Raw genomic sequence first — 20,268 nt, 5'->3', positions numbered from 1 at the left:
GCAAGAACAAGAACAAGAAGAACAACAACAACAGCAGAGGGCACTCTATGACCAGCGTCTGCGACGCGGCTAAAAAGTATGTATTGGGTTTGTGCCAGGCATATGTATGTATATATACGTGTATGTATGTATGTATGTGTATCACAAACACAACAAATAAATTTGTGCAAAAAAAAAAAAATTGCATTAAGATTGGTGTAAATCATGACAACACAGCAACTCAGGTACAGTCATTATCCTCAGCTAAAACAAGCCCGTTCTTCTGTAATGACGGGTGGTGAGGCGAGCGCAGCGAAACGAGCCAAGCTAGTGTATGTATGTATGTATGTATGTATGTATGTATGTATATTATATATATATATATATATATATATATATATATATATATATATATATATTGTTGTGGATATGAGAATGTTTTTTTATTTTGTTGTTGTGGTAAAATGTTGTTGTAAAAGGTTGTTGTAAAATATCACCCCTCCTCCCTCCGTTTGTGGTTGTATAAAGGTCAAAGGGCGTTTCCGTAGTTAGTCCATAAAACATACATGCAGGACACGATATATCCTTTCTTTTGACAGTTATATCCTTATTATGTGTATTAGGATAAGGCTGTGTCTCCCATTAATTGAAGTACTCCATTGCACCAGTGAAAGAGAATAGATCCCCTTTCATTCCCATCCCCAAAAATCCCCATTTCCTTCACATCCCCCTTTCGTGATTGCCGACCCTCGATTCCCAATCACCTCCCCTCCAATAACCGCCATTGACCACGAGGCTCGAGTCAGGGAAGAAAGGCGTGTCTCCACCTCGTCAGAGGAGGGGAGGGGCGCGCCCGCCCGTCGTCGTCCGGGGCGGAGCCCGAGGGTCGTGCGACCAGCCAGGGCCGAGGTGAGCGCCCCGATGGGCGTGTCCAAAGCGCCGGGGGCGTGATCGCTGGGGGCGCTATAAAAGGGCGCAACCGGAAGTGGAGAGAAAAGAAGAAGAAAGAGAGATGCACTCTGGGTTGGAAAAAGAAGGGTTGTGAAGAGAGGAGGAGTTGGTTGCAAGGAGTTGGTCACAGTCGGTTGCCAGAGAGAGGAGTCGGTGGTGAGAAGTGAGAAGCAAGAAAGAGTTGAGGGTTGAGGGTTGAGGGACCAGACCAGTGAGACAAGTCCTGGGAACGCAGCGGACGGAGGCCGCCGCAGCAGCGACACCCGGCAACCGCCAAAGGGGGCCTGAACAGCGGTTTGGAGCAGGGCCAACAAAAAGGAACGGCGGCTGCCATACGCACGATTGAGCTGCAAGACCCCCCCTTGGACCTTTCCTCTCCCTCCAGCCATCCACCTTCTGCCATCCCTGGCATTCCCCGCGTGAGTCAGCGTTCTGTTTGTTCTGTCCTGGGTTAATTAAGTCTGTATAAGCTAGTATTTTCCCTGTGTCACCTGCGTCTTATGTGCTTGTAAATAAACGTGACTGCTTTCTTTTTGCTTGTGTGTAAATAGTCAATAAATTCAGTCGTATTTCCAAACCTTTCTTTGCCTTCGTTTTCCTCTTTGCATTGCGTCGTTTTCGTCTTTTCCCTCATTGAGCAGCTGAGGTGCGATACGGCAAAAGTCTGGGTGAATCGGGTGAGTTTTGTTAGGTCGCGGTCTTACACCACCGCTCGGTCTATAACATCTAACCGCGATCTATAACAATTGGTGTCTGGGAGTGGGATTCGAGGCCCGACCAAATTTTTTTTTTTTTTAAACGAATAGAGGAAAAAAAAAATTTGGTCAAAATTTGGAACGGCCGAAATTTGTTTCGTTTTACAAAACCTGAATTTTGAAATCGCGCCATGGCTGTTCAAGGCGACGGGATGCCGGTGGGAGAGATAGACGGGTTAGGGGTAACCCAGGACCTCGGGGAAATGTATGTGGAGAAAATGGTGGAGGAGAGTAAAGAAGGTGTGGTTGAGGAGGTATCAGGTGCACTAAATGGCGCTCTCGCGCACGTGGTTACAGCGGCACCAAATTTTGCCGCGCCCTTTGTACCAACGGTGGAAGACATGCAATTATTTATGGCTGAAATGGAAGCCCTTTTGAACCGGAACAGGGAGCGATGGCTAAACCAAATGGAAGCAATAACGAACGGGTTGGGAAACCAAATTGAAGCAATAACCAACAGAATGGGTGACCGCATGCAAAAATGTGGGGAGACCATGGATCGCATGGTGGGCGAAAGGGTCCCATGGGTGCACAAGGAAGTAACGCGGGTCGAGAAGCGCCGGTTGAGCGAAGCGGAGGAAAGCACGGGTACAATGACGGGGGTAGAAATCGCGACACGGTGTTTGGAAAAGCCGGCGACCGATGAGGTAGAGGGAATTTTATTAAAGCCAACGGTCGCCGAGGAGAATAAAGAAAAAGCAGTAGCGGGAATTAAAATTGAAGAGATGACGGAGGTAGCCCGAGAATTGCAGGGAGAAATGGATTATGTACAAAGTCCCTGCTCACATCACGATGCTGTGCTTAACCCGAATGGAAGTTTGCAGGTTCGCGTGGAGAAAAGGATCCCCCAGGTGAGTCGTGCTGTTGTGTATTGTGCGGGGAGATTTTGTAAGAGGATGTTTAGCGACAAAAGAATTTTCGCGCGCTTGGGATCGAGGAAGCACCCGGGCGTTGGTGAGGGGTCCCGAGTGAGTGGAAATGGCACGCGTGGGAGGAAAAAGTGTGCGTCGGCGAGTGGGTGTGTTATAAAGTGTGGGAGTGAAACCGAGTGCGAGCGAGAATGCACGTCGGTGTGTACGGGGTGTGACACAGGGAGTGAGAGCAATGCGGAGTGCACGCCCATGGTGAGTGTTACGGAGGACGTAACGGAGGAGAGGTGTGGACCGAAGTGTGCGCAAGAGGTGTGGTGTGTAACAGAGAGAGCGTTGGTGGAATGTACGGACGGCGTTGGAACGCCAGGTTTTGTGAGGGTGAAAGGGGTAGCGTATGCTTGTAAGCATGCAAGTGAAGCATCGATGGTAACCGGTTTAGTGGTTAGAGCGACGGATAGCCGATGCGAGCACTCGGTGCGAGGGGTGCTTGGTTGGGTGCGAGGCCCGGCGTCGATCGAAGCTGCGTCGTTTCTCTTCGGAGCGTCGTTGCCGATTCGGGCTTGGCCCCGCCCCGCACGGTCGAGTCCGGGCTTTGTCGGGCGAGGCGACCGGTCCGGTTCGAGGGCGAGTGGGAGGAAGCGGAACGGTGCCCCCTCGTGGGGACGGGGTTCCGACCGGGGGAGATGGAGCCATCGGGCCCGGGACCGCAAGGTGCCGCGCCGAGATGGTGCGTGGAATCTCGGTCCAACCAAACCACCTCCCTTGAACCGAAAGCCGGACGGATTCAACCTGCAGGCAACCAAACCACCCGAATTCATTGCTCGGCTTTACGAAGCCGAGTTTAATGATGTCATGACGCACCGAGGCTAGGATATAGCGGACTGTGATGATGGTGATCGTGATAGTGATAGTGTTTTGGACCCAAAATTAGAGAAAAACAAAATTTGATGATTGGCAAAGGATTGGCAGTAATGATTGGCAGATGATGAGTAGTGATTGGCAAATTTTTGATTGGTTGGAATTTAGGTGTACAAAATTGATAGTGAGAGACCCCCGATGTGGTGGGATGGCAAATCCACCATCCCTCACAGACGTGGGGCAAAGGAGCTATAGTTTATGGGGTGTATGGCAGTGAAAACTAGCCCGGGTGGGTTAGGTTATATTGTAGGGATCTAGAAGAGATTGACATTAGGTAACGTTAAGGTTAGTTAGTGACTGATACCTGTAGTGGGGACGCAGGTAGATTAGTGTGGATTATAATGACGAGGGAGCGCAATAGTTTAAAGGGACGACTGGGAAGCGCAAGTTTCAGAGGGGAGTAGTTAGCTGAGATGATGCCGTGTGTGTGAGAATTGAACAGGTGTGATTGCACAGGTGTGCAACTGGACAGGTGTGTGGAGCAGTGTATGAGGGAGTAGTGGTGATTGTGTTGTGTTGACCAACTGGTCCAGGAAGAGGAGGAGGGTGCAGGTGGCACCAGGTAGGATTGCACAGGTGTGCAACGACAGGTGAATGAAAGACAGGTGTATGGAATAAATGGTATGGAGTATTGGAATGGATGGTCGTGGAGTGAGAATGGTGGAAATTGTGGAGTGGAGTGGATGGTGCAAAGGTGTGAATGGGGGAAGAGTGGACCCCCATCACGGATACCCGGGGCGGGTAGTGTAAGTGTTAGGTAGAGGGTACAGGTAAATTGTGGTTGGATATTGGCATCTGTGGTGCGGGTGACAGAATGGTATGTGGATGGGTGCGTTGGTGTTGTGGAAATGGCTGGGCGTGTAGCCTGTTAGTGTGTGTAGTTGGTTGGGCGCTCCACCACTGTGAGGATGTCGGCCAGGTGAGGCCGCAGGTGGGCTCTGGGAGCCGGTAGTAGTTGTTGTGGATGGGGCCCGAGGATCCGGAGGACGGACCCGGGTAGCCCAGTGCCAGAGAGGGCACCGAGTGGGGAGAGCGCCAGAGGGCCTTCCCCAGGTAGTTAGGTTAGGGTAAGGAGCAGGTAAGCTCGGAGGCAACTGCAGTGGTGGAGGTGTGCAGGTGGGTAGACCCGCTGGGAGAGGTACACGCCACAGCCCAGAAATTGTGCGAGGGCACCGGGAGATGAATCGGGGGAGTGAGACCCCAAATTGAAAAGCACCACAGTTTGGCCAATGGGAATTGGTTTTTAGAACCCATAGTGTAAGAGGGCCAATGGTTTGGCCAGAGAAAGACCCCGGGTAGTGTAAAGTGTGTTAAAATCATTTAGAGGATAGTTAGGATGAAGGATCTCCTCGCACCATCTGCATCCACTCACCTGAGGTGACAGGTACTCCACACCATGCCATGTTTAATTATTTTTACTGTGCAAATGTTTGGAATGTGAGACGCATCATGACGTGGGTGTGACATTGTGCGTAATTCCATCTCTTCCTCCTTATGAGGATTGATGATGAATTGATGATGGCAAATTTTTGAAGTAGAGGGATTGTGGTGACGAATTTGGTATAGGGGAAATATGGGGAAGACGTGACAGTAGTGACGAATTGGTAATGTGTAGATTTTGTACATATGGGGTAAGGGCAAGGGTAGGCTAGGTGACAGGGGGGTGACGTACGGTAGGGACGAGCTTTCTCACTTCGCCCTCCGTACGCATTTTGCCTTGCATTGCCTTATTGACGTGTACCCTTGTGACCTTACCCCTCGCTCAATTGTCTTTCTTTTGTCTCCCACATGACCTGTGCGCCGTTGGGCGCCGAGGGGAGCGTGCGTGGGTCGGCCATTGTGCGCCCGAAATTCCCAGAACCAGCTGTCTGCATCGATGCACCACATTATGGACCACATGCCTGTGGCCGAGCACCACTTATGGACCCCATGGGTTGGGGCATGGCCCCTCTGCTGGAACCGGCCAAGAGGGCCCGAAATCTTGCTGGCGGACCTTGGCCACAGGGCACCGATGCCCCACAGGTGAACCACACATAGTCGGCCCTGTGGGCCATAAATAAAATAAATAAGAAGGACACATTGGGCACACTTTATTGCAAATAGGCCGCCAGTAAGCAAAGCAAAAGAGAATGACAACATCTGGAAGACAAATAATAATAACCAGCAGAGGGAGCCGAAGAGCAAGAGACACCTGCAGGGTTAGGGGTTGTTGATTTTATTTTTATTGAACATTCATTGAACAATGGTGACTGCACCGATTGGTGCTTGGGTGTGTATTGGTGCGTTTTTGGGTGCGTTCATGGTGCGTCGATGCAGAGCAGACTGTCTCCCCCCCAGAAAGAACAATTACAGGTCCTGGGTTAGTTTTGTAAATAAAAATAGCGTCAGTGTAAATAATGCTTCCCACCGTCAGTGTATAGTTTGAAGACCATTCCGCAATTCGGTTAACTGTGGGCGTAAGTCTGTTAGGCAGGGTGCAATGGAGCAGCGGGACACATTTATTTATGTTTTAAAACTGTCGCACTCAGGGTCAGGTTAAAAGTAGAGGGAACTACACCTACGTGCCACACTAAGGTAAAAGTAATAGGCCCGGGACGTGCCTAAGGGGAGGAGGGTGCAGTGTTGTGGATATGAGAATGTTTTTTTATTTTGTTGTTGTGGTAAAATGTTGTTGTAAAAGGTTGTTGTAAAATATCACCCCTCCTCCCTCCGTTTGTGGTTGTATAAAGGTCAAAGGGCGTTTCCGTAGTTAGTCCATAAAACATACATGCAGGACACGATATATCCTTTCTTTTGACAGTTATATCCTTATTATGTGTATTAGGATAAGGCTGTGTCTCCCATTAATTGAAGTACTCCATTGCACCAGTGAAAGAGAATAGATCCCCTTTCATTCCCATCCCCAAAAATCCCCATTTCCTTCACATCCCCCTTTCGTGATTGCCGACCCTCGATTCCCAATCACCTCCCCTCCAATAACCGCCATTGACCACGAGGCTCGAGTCAGGGAAGAAAGGCGTGTCTCCACCTCGTCAGAGGAGGGGAGGGGCGCGCCCGCCCGTCGTCGTCCGGGGCGGAGCCCGAGGGTCGTGCGACCAGCCAGGGCCGAGGTGAGCGCCCCGATGGGCGTGTCCAAAGCGCCGGGGGCGTGATCGCTGGGGGCGCTATAAAAGGGCGCAACCGGAAGTGGAGAGAAAAGAAGAAGAAAGAGAGATGCACTCTGTGTTGGAAAAAGAAGGGTTGTGAAGAGAGGAGGAGTTGGTTGCAAGGAGTTGGTCACAGTCGGTTACCAGAGAGAGGAGTCGGTGGTGAGAAGTGAGAGAAGCAAGAAAGAGTTGAGGGTTGAGGGTTGAGGGACCAGACCAGTGAGACAAGTCCTGGGAACGCAGCGGACGGAGGCCGCCGCAGCAGCGACACCCGGCAACCGCCAAAGGGGGCCTGAACGGCGGTTTGGAGCAGGGCCAACAAAAAGGAACGGCGGCTGCCAAACGCACGATTGAGCTGCAAGACCCCCCCTTGGACCTTTCCTCTCCCTCCAGCCATCCACCTTCTGCCATCCCTGGCATTCCCCGCATGAGTCAGCGTTCTGTTTGTTCTGTCCTGGGTTAATTAAGTCTGTATAAGCTAGTATTTTCCCTGTGTCACCTGCGTCTTATGTGCTTGTAAATAAACGTGACTGCTTTCTTTTTGCTTGTGTGTAAATAGTCAATAAATTCAGTCGTATTTCCAAACCTTTCTTTGCCTTCGTTTTCCTCTTTGCATTGCGTCGTTTTCGTCTTTTCCCTCATTGAGCAGCTGAGGTGCGATACGGCAAAAGTCTGGGTGAATCGGGTGAGTTTTGTTAGGTCGCGGTCTTACACCACCGCTCGGTCTATAACATCTAACCGCGATCTATAACAATATATATATATATATATATATATACACACACACACACACACACACACACACACACACACACACACACACACACACACACACACACACACACACACACACACACACACACACACACACACACACACACACACACACACACACACACACACACACACACACACACACACACACACACACACACACACACACACACACACACACACACACACACACACACACACACACACACACACACACACACACACAGTGCATTCAGAAACCTTCACATTTTTCACATTTTCTTATGTTGCAGCCTTATGCTCAAATCGTTGAAATTCATTTTTTCCCTCATCAAGCTCCACTCAATACCCCATAATGACAAAGAGAAAACAGGATTTTAGAAAATTTTGCAAATTTATTAAAAATAAAAAACTGAAATATCACATTGACAGAAGTATTCAGACCCTTTGCAATGACACTTGAAATTTAGCTCAGGTGAAGCCTCTCCTCAGTGAAAAACACATGAAAACCCGCTTGGAGTTTGCAAAAAAGCACCTAAAGGACTCAGACTGGGAGAAACAAGATTCTGTGGTCTGACGAAACCAATATTGAACTGTTTGGCTTCCGTCTGGCCACTCTGCCATAAATCCCAGATCGGTGGAGTGTTGCAGGGATGGTTGTCCTTCTGGAAGTTTCTCCCATCTCCACACAGGATCTCTGGAGCTCAGCCAGAGTGACCATCAGGTTCTTGGTCACCTCTCTTACCAAGGCCCTTCTCCCCCGATTGCTCAGTTTGCCGGGCGGCCAGCTCTAGGAAGAGTCCTGGTTGTTCCAAACTTCTTCCATTTAAGAATTATGGAGGCCACAGTGCTCTTGGGAACCTTCAATGCAGCAGAATTTTTTTTGTTGGCTTCCCCAAATCTGTGCCTCGACACAATCCTGTCTCTGAGCTCTGCAAACAGTTCCTTCAACCTCATGGCTTGGTCTTTGCTCCAATATGCATTGTCAGCTGTGAGACCTTATATAGACAGGTGTGTGCCTTTCCAAATCATGTCCAATCAATTGAATTTACGACAGGTGGACACCAATCAAGGTGGAGAAACATCTCAAACATGATCAAGAGAAATGGGTGGCACCTGAGCTAAATTTCAAGTGTCATAGCAAAGGGTATGAATACTTATGTCAATGTGATATTTCAATTTTTTCTTTTTAATAAATTTGCAAAACATTCTAAATCCTGTTTGTCTTTGTCATTATGGGGTATTGAGTGTAGATTGATGAGGGAAAAAATCAATTTAAACGATTTCAGCATCAGGCTGCAACATAACAAAACGTGAAAAAAGTGAAGGGGTGTCTGAATACTTTCTGAATGCACTGTATATATTGTTGCGGATATGAGGACTGTATTTTTTTTATTGTGTGCTTTATTATTATTATTGTTTATTCTGCGCCTCCTGCCTCCGGAGTTGTGTAAAGGTCAAAGGGCGTCCCATAATTAGTCCAAAAGCATACACGTCAGCCAATAATAGAATACCCCTGTTCGATAGTTATATCTTATTATGTGTTTTAGGGTAAGGCTGTGTCTCCCATTAATTGAAATACTCCATTGCACCAGTGAAAGAGATAGATTCCCTTCATTCCCATTCCCAAAACCTCCATTTCCCCTTTCGTCATTGCCAGGCCTCGATCGCCATTGCCAATTACATCCCCTCCAATTGCCGCCATTGACCACGAGGCAGGGTTGGTGAAGAAAGGCGGGTCCCCACCTCGTCAGGGAGGGGAGGAGTGAGCCAGCCCCACTCGACCAACCATGAACAAGGGGTTTGGCTTGAGAGGGCGGAGAGAGAACGTTTGGGGGAGGTTCGAAAAGGTTGAGGGGCGGGGCCTATATAACCCGCCGGCGGGGCGTTCCCAAGTGCAGACGAGAGGGAGTCCAAGCAGTTGAGACAAGGAGGGAGAGACATGAGATGGGCTGAGAAAGGAGAGGAGCTTTTAAGAGAGTCGCAAAAAGGTCCAAGGCAGATGAGCTGAGAAGAGAGAGGGTCCAAGAAAGAGCTGAGTTGTGAGGTCCAACAAGCAGAGATCATCCAAGGAAGCACCAAGCCTGCTATTCGTCACCTTGCTCGCGAGCGGCAGCGTCTACAGCAGCAGCAGCAACAACGCTCGCCAGCCGCTTAGGGGCCTGGACGGCAGTTCGGAGCAGGGCCGCGAAGGAACGGCAGCTGCCCAACGTGCGGATCGTGCTGCCGGACCCAGTGGACTTTCCTCTCCTTCCAGCCAATTCCTGTCATCATTCCCCGTGTGAGTCGTCTTTGTTTGTTCTGTCCTGGGTAGGTAATTAAGTCTGTATAAGCTAAAGATTTCACTGTGTCACCTGCGTCTCATGTCCCTGTAAATAAACGTGACTGCTTTCTTCTTGCTTATATGTGTGTAAATAATAAACCCAGTTACGCTTCTGTACGTCTTCTTCCTCTTTGCATTCGGTCGCTTTAGAGTTTTCCCGATTGAATAGCGGTGGCGCGATCCGGCCAAAGTTTGGGGTAAATCGGGTTTTAGTCAGGGAAGCACTGTTCGGTCGCGGAGCCTCCGCTCGGCAAATATAACATCTTTAACCGCGTACTGTAACAATATATACAAGCCACAAAAAGAAACTGTGCATTGTTAAAACTCTGTCTGAATTGGAAAATATAACAACAATGTAACATTTCCATGTAAACTTTAATAGGTGGATTATGAGACCATAACAAGACGGTAGAACTGCATTTGTAATGTCCATCACAATGACATAAAGAGTCCAAGTTCGGAGCAGGGCTCAGGCGACAGTGACACAAAGTCAATAACTCGTATGGCGGGACGTCGTGGTCATAACCCGTAATGACGTAAGCCGTTCCTGACTGACGATGTTGGGGTGGATACGGCGAAGTCCTGGAATGGTCTGGGCAGTGGTCACTGCAGTCTGGAACCTGTTGCAGAGATGCGTCACCCGTATCCATCTGTCCTGTCTTGGCGTCCTCACACGTGGACGTCCTGAACGTAGGCCATCGGCAACGTCATTAGTGTTCTGGTAACGTCTCACCAATGCAGAAATGGTGTTTCGGTGACAATGGAAATGCACAGCCACTTGACGGTGAGACATTCCCCCACGGATCATCCCAATAGCCTCATGACGCTGTGCAGTTGTGAGCCGTGGCATGACGTGCGTTTCATTAGCCACTTTTGTTGTCCACAACAGTATCACACAGTCACACACGACGACGTCACATGAAACATGATTGATGACGTGACTGATGCTGATGATCATCGTGATTCATCGTGAATTCATCGTCATGATGCTGAGTGGACGATGATGATAAAACTGATGTGGGACGTGAAAATGAGGGATTCTGCAACTGGACCTGACGGCATCAGCCCACGGGTCCTAAAATCCTGTTCTTCCGCTCTTTCACTCCCTCTCTCTGTTCTCTTCACCCTGTCTTTTGCTCAAGGTCATCTGCCATCTGCTTGGAAATCAGCCAACATCACCGCTTTACACAAAAAAGGTGCAAAAACAGATCCTAGCAACTACAGACCAATCAGCCTTCTCCCAATTATCAGCAACGTCATGGAATCCATCATTGCTTCGGATATGAAATCTTTCCTATTCTCCAATGGCTTGATCTCTGATCATCAATTTGGTTTCAGACCAGGTCACTCTACTCTGGACATGCTGCTTCTGCTGTCTCAACAATGGATGGAGGTCCTCAATGCCAAACAGGATATTAGAGCTGTCTCCCTTGACATATCACGTGCCTTCGATACGGTCTGGCACCCCGCTCTGCTCACCAAACTCTCCTCCTTTGGTATCCATGGAAATCTCCACGCATGGCTGGCGGACTTCCTCTGTAGTCGTAGTCAATGTGTGGCCCTGAATGGGTTTCTCTCATCTCCTCTTCCTGTTCAGGCTGGAGTTCCCCAAGGCAGTGTTCTGGGCCCTGTGCATTTTCTGGTCTTTTTTTTTTTTTTGTATACTGAATCGAGGCTCGTGAAAGAGCTGACATTTACTTCACGAACAAATCAACCAGACAAACAAAATATACAAAAAGAGGGAGCGTAAGACAAGAGAAGGGGAAGCACACAAACACTTGAGAGCACACAACATTTAAGAGCAGGGAGATGTGTGGGAGGGAGAGGGCTTGGGGGGAGGAGGCGTGGGAAGGGGGGGGGGGAGGGTGGGAGAAGTATAAAACACAAGGACACCAAGGACTTCCAGGACAGAAGTTGGTATTTCAAAAAAGTGGAATTGGGGTGAAATTTGCGGGGGTAGAAAAGATCAAGGTTTTTAAAGACCTGGAGGGTGGAGTGGGATTGAAGAGAGTGAGGGAGTTTGTTCCAGAGGCGGCAGATAAGAGGAATGAATGAGTGAAGGTGAGCCGAGAGTCTTGATTTTGGCAGTTTAACCATAAGAGGGTTGCAGGCAGATCTTGTGCGACCTGAAGGAATATTTGCGGGACAGAGCCCAGAGAGAGCTGGGGGGGCAAGGCCAGAGAGGAGTCTGTAGAAGACGGAAAGACCACCAACCTGCCTGCGGTGAGTGAGTGAGTGAGTGAGGCCCTTGGAGTTAGCTTCATCGTGGGAGATTCCAATGATTCTGAATGCTTTGGTTTCAACAGCGTGAAGACGAGCTAGGTGTGAGGCAGGAGCACCAGCCCAGAGGGGAGAGCAGTATTCCATTGAGCTGCGGATGAAAGCCTTGTATGTGGTGAGGAGCTCAGGTGTGCCAAGGAAGGACTTCGCACGACGGAGGATGCCCAGTCGGCGACTGGCTTTGGAGGCCAGATTTGAAATGTGGTTTTCCCAGGAAAGATCATGGCAGATAGTGAGACCCAAAAGCTTGAGTGACAGAACTTCTTGGAGAGGATTATTCAGAAAGTGAATGGGAGGGTTGTCCAGTCGGTCTTTTCGGAGAGACATCGTAAGAGTGTGAGATTTGTCAGGATTGAAAGGCATGTTCCACTTGTTTGCCCAGTCTGTGATTTTGTCCAGGTCTGCAGAGAGTGAGGAGGCTGCAGACTGCCGATCTGAGGGATGAAGAATGGAGCGACAGAGAGTAGAGGCATCAGCAAAGAGATAGAGAGGATTTTCAAGAGAGTCAGAGAGATCATTGATGAAGACCAGAAAAAGAACAGGGCCCAGAACACTGCCTTGGGGAACTCCAGCCTGAACAGGAAGAGGAGATGAGAGAAACCCATTCAGGGCCACACGTTGACTACGACTCGAGAGGAAGTCCACCAGTCATGCGTGGAGATTTCCATGGATACCAAAAGAGGAGAGTTTGGTGAGCAGAGCGGGGTGCCAGACCGTATCGAAGGCACGTGATATGTCAAGGGAGACAGCTCTAATTTCCTGTTTGGCATTGAGGACCTCCATCCATTGTTGAGAAAGCAGAAGCAGCATGTCCAGAGTGGAGTGACCAGGTCTGAAACCAAATTGATGATCAGAGATCAAGCCATTGGAGAAGAGGAAAGATTTCATATCTGAAGCAATGATGGATTCCATGACTTTGCTGATAATTGGGAGAAGGCTGATTGGTCTGTCGTTGCTGGGATCTGATTTTGCACCTTTTTTGTGCAAAGCGGTGATGTTGGCAGATTTCTAAGCAGATGGCAGATGACCTTGAGCAAAAGAGAGGGTGAAGAGAACAGAGAGAGGGAGTGAAAGAGCGGAAGAACAGGATTTTAGGACCCGTGGGCTGATGCCGTCAGGTCCAGTTGCAGAATCAGAGTCGAGGGTTGACAGAAACTTTTCCACCTTGTCAGGAGGAAAGGACACAGAGTCCAGGAGCAGTTGGGTATGACTGGGTACGGTGGGTACAGAGAGGGATGGGGTTGGGACACAAGATTTAGAGGCAAACACAGAGTTGAGGCATTCAGCTTTTTCACGTGCGGAGTCAGCCGTGTGGCCGTTTGAGGTGAGGGAGGGGATGGAGGGGGAACAAACACCAGAAACAGATTTGACCAGACGCCACCAGGATTTGGAAGAGGGAGACAGATAAGAGAGTTCTGTCCTGAGAACGGAGAGATATTGTTTCCTGGCTCTCCTGAGGGTGGACACACACTTGTTTCGGGCTTTGTGAAAGGAAATGAGATTTCCTTCCATTGGATTTGCTTTCCAGGAGACGAAAGCAAGTTGTTTCTGGGCAATAGCCTCACCACAAGATTCCGTGTACCATGGACGGGAGGAAGGGTATGACATGTCTTCATCAATGATCTCTCTGACTCTCTTGAAAATCCTGTCTATCTCTTTGCTGATGACTCCACTCTCTGCCGCTCCATTCCTCATTTCTCAGATCGGCAGTCTGCAGCCTCCTCACTCTCTGCAGACCTGGACAAAATCACAGACTGGTCAAACAAGTGGAACATGCCTTTCAATCCTGACAAATCTCTCACTCTTACGATGTCTCTCCGAAAAGACCAACTGGACAACCCTCCCATCCACTTTCTGAATAATCCTCTCCAAGAAGTTCTGTCACTCAAGCTTTTAGGTCTCACTATCTGCCATGATCTTTCCTGGGAAAACCACCTTTCAAATCTGGCCTCCAAAGCCAGTCGCCGACTAGGCATCCTCCGTCGTGTGAAGTCCTTCCTTGGCACACCTGAGCTCCTCACCACATACAAGGCTTTCATCCGCAGCTCAATGGAATACTGCTCTCCCCTCTGGGCTGGTGCTCTTGCCTCACACCTAGCTCGTCTTCACGCTGTTGAAACCAAAGCCTTCAGAATCATTGGAATCTCCCACGATGAAGCTATCTCCGAGGGCCTTTCACTTACTCACCACAGGCAGGTTGGTGGTCTTTCCGTCTTCTCCCGACTCCTCTCCGGCCTTGCTCCCCCAGCTCTCTCTGGGCTCTGTCCCCCAAATATTCCTACAGGTCGCAAAAGATCTGCCTGCAACCCTCTTATGGTTAAACTGCCAAAATCAAGACTCTCTGCTCACCTTCATTCCTCTTTTCTCCCGCCTCTGGAACAAACTCCCTCACTCTCTTCAATCCCACTCCTCCCTCCAGGTCTTTAAAACAGCTGTTCACCACCATCTCTTATCTTCGCCTATCCAAAACCTTGATCTTTTCTACCCCCGCTAATTTCACCCCAAATCCACTTTTTTGAACTACCAACTTCTTTCCTGGAAGTCCTTGGTGTCCTTGTCTTAGACTTCTCCCATCCCCCCTCCCCCTTCCCACGCCTCCTCCTCCCAAGCCCCCCTCCCACACATCTCCCGATGTCCCTGCTCTCAAATGTTGTGTTTGTGTGCTTCCCCTTCTCTCCCCATCTTGTCTACCGCTCCCCTTTTTATGTACTCTGCTTGTCTGTTTGATTTGTTTGTGTGATAAATGTTAGCTCTTTCACGAGCCTCGATTCTGCATACAAAAAAAGAAAGAAAAAAGAAAAAGTGTTTTGGGCCTCCACAAAAAATAGAAAAACAAACAAAATTAGATTCCTTTAAAATGCCATCAGGTTTACAACAGCACCGGGTAATGCCGGGTACCCCTACTAGTACTAGATAAAAGGAAAGGGAGGGGGGGGGGGGCGGTTGGGTGAGTAAAGAAGATCAGGAAATATGGATTCAAGAAATGCTGAAAGGACTACTTTGAGGCTCTTTCATAATGATGCCATGTTTACAAGGAGTTACAAGTAACTTAAATGCAGGAGGATTTTAGGCCATTCAAACCTGCACAATCGTGCCAATATACAAGTGCCCCTCTATCCCCACTATTTCTAGATACCTATCTAACTCAAATTTAAAACTATCTAATGTTTCTGCTGTCAATATACCTTTCCAGTGAGACTATTCTATGCATTTACTATTCAATGCATCTACCATTCTAAATCTCCTCTTCTTTGCTATGAAACTGTGGCCACTTGTCCTGTCAGTGTCCATTCTGCTGAAAAACTCATCTGCACTTATTTGTCTACACCCTTCATTATCTTAAACATGTTGATTCGGGTCATGCTGAAATACAATGACAAACGACATGCTTACAGAACACTTAATTGCATTTGGAAAAACCAAACAAGTTAGTATTTCTGGACTGTGCTAAAGTCCATAAACCACTCATTCGATTCATATGGTGTTAGGTTCAAAGACACGATGCAAAATGGGCATAAAGGTCGTTTCCAAACACCAAAAAGGAGGACATTTTATGGATTGTCTGACTATCTCCCTCTGGTGGACACAGAAATGGTCAATAGCGGAGTATATTTAAAGGTTAAATCAACCTAGTAAAGTGAATATCCCTCCTACCTATACAGCATCAAAGGTTTATGGAATGTTCCTGTTGTGCTTTACCAATTATAACAAGAGGGAGAATTGCTTTGCAATACATGTCCCCTACCAGGTTTCAGTTCAATATGTTAAAAGGTAAGGGGAAAAAGTCTAGAAAACTGACCCATGCATAATAGGTGATATTTTCTAAGTTCAAAAAGGGCATAACTCCGTGAAAAATTTGCGAAACACCCCAAACCTCAAACTTTTTCTGTAACTTATCATAATAAAGTCATGTCCCAAGTTTCAGTTGAATATGTTAAAGGGTATGGAAAAAAGTGCAGACAACCACAGGTGGGACGGGCAGACGGACTGATGCACAGATGGAAAGCAAATCGAAAGTCCCCTCCGGGTAGGGGACCAATAAGGAAGTCGGGATGCTGTGAAAAATAAATAATAATAATAATAAAAAATCATTACCTGATTCCAGTTGGGCTTCTGTATAAATCAAACTCCCGCTCAGGACGTTTGGGAAATTCCTGGAGTAAAAAAGTAAAAATAAAGAAAAAAAAGGCATAAGGACTTCAAAGTCACATGACCACAAAACAACTGGTGAATAAAACTAAATGGATGGAGGACATGGTCTACATCAAGTGCACCCACAAAAGTGTGCAAATGTTATTCACCAGAACAAAAGCAAACAGTAGACAAACCCAGGATGAAGGAAAGAAAAGATTGAAATATACCAAAAACTTTAGATCCTTTTTAACAGCAAGGGTTATACTCTTTGGGGAGTATGTTGCAGCTCTTTCAATCAACGGTGCCTGCAAGAAGATGCCTCGTTACTAGGTTAGAAAAATCATCAACCAAAAGGTGACACAAAACGCTCATCCTACATTTTCGCCAAAACCAGAAAGAGCGTGCAGCCAACACTGACAAACCTGGAGCACTGCGGTGTCCAAGGGGCCATAGTCGTACTCCTCACTCGCAGGACTGACATTCGGTGGGGAGGGGAGTTTCTTTTGTTGCTTGAAGGAAAGAAAGACAATAGCTCTTAAATTACAAACCTCACAATAAAGTGCAAAATCGAAATATGAACCGCAAAATAAAAAAAGAATAAACAGCGGAGGTAAAGGCCATCCAATCTAGAAGATCAGATCTGACCTCACACCAAATAAAGAAGCCTTCATTCTCCAGTTGATGATGAAAATAACAAAGAGCAAGCTCATGGTGATTTTGCAAAGTCTGAAACTTCACACCATCTTCAAAGGGTCTGTTTACCTTTACAGCATTGGTGGTTCATTTCTTATTCCACAATTTGAACTCATTAACGGTATGGACCTCAAACATACGGGTCCTTCGCTCAAACCTGATTGATCTCTCCATTCAGGTTGCTTCTGACAATCCAGACTTGATCTGCTTAAAGGAAACTTTCCTCCTTCAAGGTGTCTCTGACTCCTTAATATCTCTTCCTATTTACTCCCTCCTCCGGTATGATAGACCTGATCCCTGTCCTGGTGGTGGGTTGGCTATCTTTATAAAAAAAACTCTCTTCCTCACTCTCCTTGCCCTGCCCTCTCTCCACCCGACCCCCAGGAGTACCTCTGGCTACGGCTTTCTCTCCACTCCCACCTTTTGTTCATGTGTTCTGTACCGTCCTCCAAACAGTGATGACTCCATTTACATTTCGCTGTCGGACAACATGGACCAACTTCTATCAACTCATCCAAACTCTCTCTTCCTCATATGTGGCAACATCAACTGTCATCATGCCAGCTGGCTGGGTGTGGGTTCCTCTCTCACCAGCCATGGCACCCCAGCAAAGGACTTCTGCGACTCATTGGGACTGACACAATCTGTCAATTTCCCGACCCGGATCTCGGTCAATGGAGTATCTTCTCTTCTAGACTTGATTATGACAAACTTCCCTGCAAATGTCTGCTGCTCTTCTTCTGCTCCAATCGGTTCTTCTGATCATGTGCTTGTTGAAGTGGACATCTCTCTGGCCATTCTCAGAGAGCCTCCTCAGCACCGACGAGTCTGGCATTTCACTCAGGCTGACTGACGCGGTCTGCAAGCAGCCATCAATCATCTGGACTGGTCTCCCATCTCTACTGCCTCTGAACTCTGACATCAATTCTTCCTGGGAATTCTTCCAAAGCAAACTGCTCTCTCTCATGCACAGATTTATCCCATCTCGTCTTCATTTGTCTTACCCCTCCTCCCATCCATGGTACACTGAATCTTGTGGTGAGGCAGTTGCCCTGAAACAACTTGCCTTTGCCTCTTGGAAGGCATATCCAACTGAAGGCAATCTCAGTTCCTTCCACCAAGCTCGGAACAAGTGTGTCTACCCTCAGGAGTGCCAGGAAGCACTATCTCTCCACACTCAAGATTGAACTCTCAAACCTGTCTTCTTCCTCCAAATCCTGGTGGCATGTGGTCAAATCCGTTTCTGGTGTTTGTTCCCCCTCCATCCCCTCCCTTACCTCAAATGGCTACACAATTGACACCGCACGTGACAAAGCCGAATGCCTCAACTCTGTGTTTGCCTCAAAATCTTGTGTCCCAAACCCATCTCTCTCTGTTCCCACCTTTCCCAGTCAAACCCAATTGCTCCTGGACTCTGTGTCCTTCTCTCCTGACAAGGTGGAGAAGTTTTTGTCAAACCTCGACTCTGATTCTGCAACTGGACCAGACGGCATCAGCCCACGGGTCCTAAAATCCTGCTCTTCCGCTCTATCTCACCCTCTTCTCTGTTCTTTTCACCCTCTCTTTTGCTCAAGGTCATCTGCCAGCATCTTGGAAATCAGCAAACATTACCGCTTTACACAAAAAGGTGCATAAACAGATCCTTGCAACTATAGACCAATCAGCCTGCTCCCAATTATCAGCAAAGTCATGGAATCCATCATTGCTTTGGATATCAAATCCTTCCTCTTCTCCAATGGCTTGATCTCTGATCATCAATTTGGATTCAGACCAGGTCATTCTACTCTGGACATGTTGCTTCTGCTGTCTCAACAATGGATGGAGGTCCTCAATTCCAAACAGGAAATCAGAGCTGTCTCCCTTGACATATCACGTGACTTCGATACGGTCTGGCACCCAGCTCTGCTCACCAAACTCTCCTCCTATGGTATCCATGGAAATCTCCACTCGTGGCTTGCGGACTTCCTCTCTGGTCATTGGCAACATGTGGCCCTGAATGGATTTCTCTCATCTCCCCTTCCTGTTCTGGCTGGAGTTCTCCAAGGTCGTGTTCTGGGCCCTGTGCTATTTCTGGTCTTCATCAATGATCTCTCCGACTCTCTGGAAAATCCTCTCTATCTCTTTGCTGATGACTCCTTGATCTGCCGCTCCATCCCTCATCCCTCAGATCGGCAGTCTGTAGCCTCCTCACTCTCTGCAGACCTGAACAAAATCACAGACTGGTCAAACAAGTGGAACATGTCTTTCAATCCTGACAAATCTCACACTCTTACTATGTCTCTCCGAAAAGACCGACTAGTGGGGCGGCTTAGCCCAAATATTCAAAAGAATTGTGCATTTTGTGAAACAAGCACCAAATTTGGCACAAATGTACATTAATATGTTGCGAACATTTTCAGATATTGGGCCACTTGAAATTCCGTAATTTTTTTTTTCAAATTTTTTCAAATTTCGTCATTTCAAATTTTTCGGGTGACATCGTCACAATTTCGGTCTTCGAGGCCGGCCGATAGGCAAAGTGTGACCGGAAGGGACGAGGTTCTCCTGACCACGTGGCCCTCGATCTGGGAAGCGAGAGGCGTTCCATTAGTGGACGCGCCCCTCACGCCCGACTTTTGGGCGGCCCCGGCAGGCCGTTTGTTTTGACGTTCCGTGACAGGCCCCGCACCCCCACCTCCGGGCCGACCGGAAGCTTGTGCTGAGTACATCATACCTGAACAACTCAGTGAGGCAGAACACAGCAGTGCACACCAGGGTGACCCCTTTAGTGCATAAACCAATTAACCTGTCCACTGCAGGGCATATAGAAATGAAGTTATTTTCTGCATATAATAATAATATAAGTTCAGTTCTATATAACAATTTCTGTTATCACCACTACAACTACCACTACTACAAGCTTTGTCTGGAATTTTGTGGACTAACAGACAAACAGACATACAGACAAGCTGGGATCAAAACATTACCTCCTTCCACCATTGAGTGTAGAGGTAAACATCATGGAAATTATATCATGCCCTAGATTTAATTCATGCTTACCCGTGTATTTGCTTCACTGGTTCACAAGGTCTTTTGCATACATGTAATTCAGACTCTCGTCTTCATTGCTGACCACACAATGTTCGCAACATATTAATGTACATTTGTGCCAAATTTGGTGCTTGTATCACAAAATGCACAATTCTTTTGAATATTTGGGCTAAGCCGCCCCACTATATCGGCCGGCCTCGAAGACCGAAATTGTGACGGTGTCACCCGAAAAATTTGAAATTACGAAATTTGAAAAAATTTGAAAAAAAAAATTACGGAATTTCAAGTGGCCCAATATCTGAAAATGTTCGCAACATATTAATGTACATTTGTGCCAAATTTGGTGCTTGTATCACAAAATGCACAACAGGTTTGCTATGCTGCTACACTAGACTGGAAAACACTCCCACCTACTTTCTCAACAATCCTCTCCA

General features: G+C 47.7%; 1 protein-coding gene across 4 annotated transcripts in view; it reads right to left on the bottom strand.

Moving 5' to 3' along the window:
* Positions 1 to 20,268, bottom strand: part of LOC137436524 (lamina-associated polypeptide 2, isoforms beta/gamma) — a 66,019-nt gene that overhangs the window by 2,257 nt on the left and 43,494 nt on the right. For all 4 annotated transcript variants that reach the window (XM_068130391.2, XM_068130389.2, XM_068130390.2 and 1 more), the window contains 3 exons: positions 16,534 to 16,620; positions 16,339 to 16,416; positions 16,073 to 16,131 (listed from right to left, as the gene is read on the bottom strand). In XM_068130391.2, coding sequence (XP_067986492.2) covers positions 16,073 to 16,131; positions 16,339 to 16,416; positions 16,534 to 16,620 — 224 coding nt within the window. The remainder of the gene's footprint in view (positions 1 to 16,072; positions 16,132 to 16,338; positions 16,417 to 16,533; positions 16,621 to 20,268) is intronic.

The sequence above is a fragment of the Myxine glutinosa genome, chromosome 11 (genome assembly GCF_964187855.1).
Source record: "Myxine glutinosa chromosome 11, kmMyxGlut1.1, whole genome shotgun sequence".
In the NCBI taxonomy this organism is placed as follows: Eukaryota; Metazoa; Chordata; class Myxini; order Myxiniformes; family Myxinidae; genus Myxine; species Myxine glutinosa.
The sequence above is the reverse complement of the archived record's forward strand: the minus strand, read 5'-3'. Positions and strand labels throughout refer to the sequence as shown.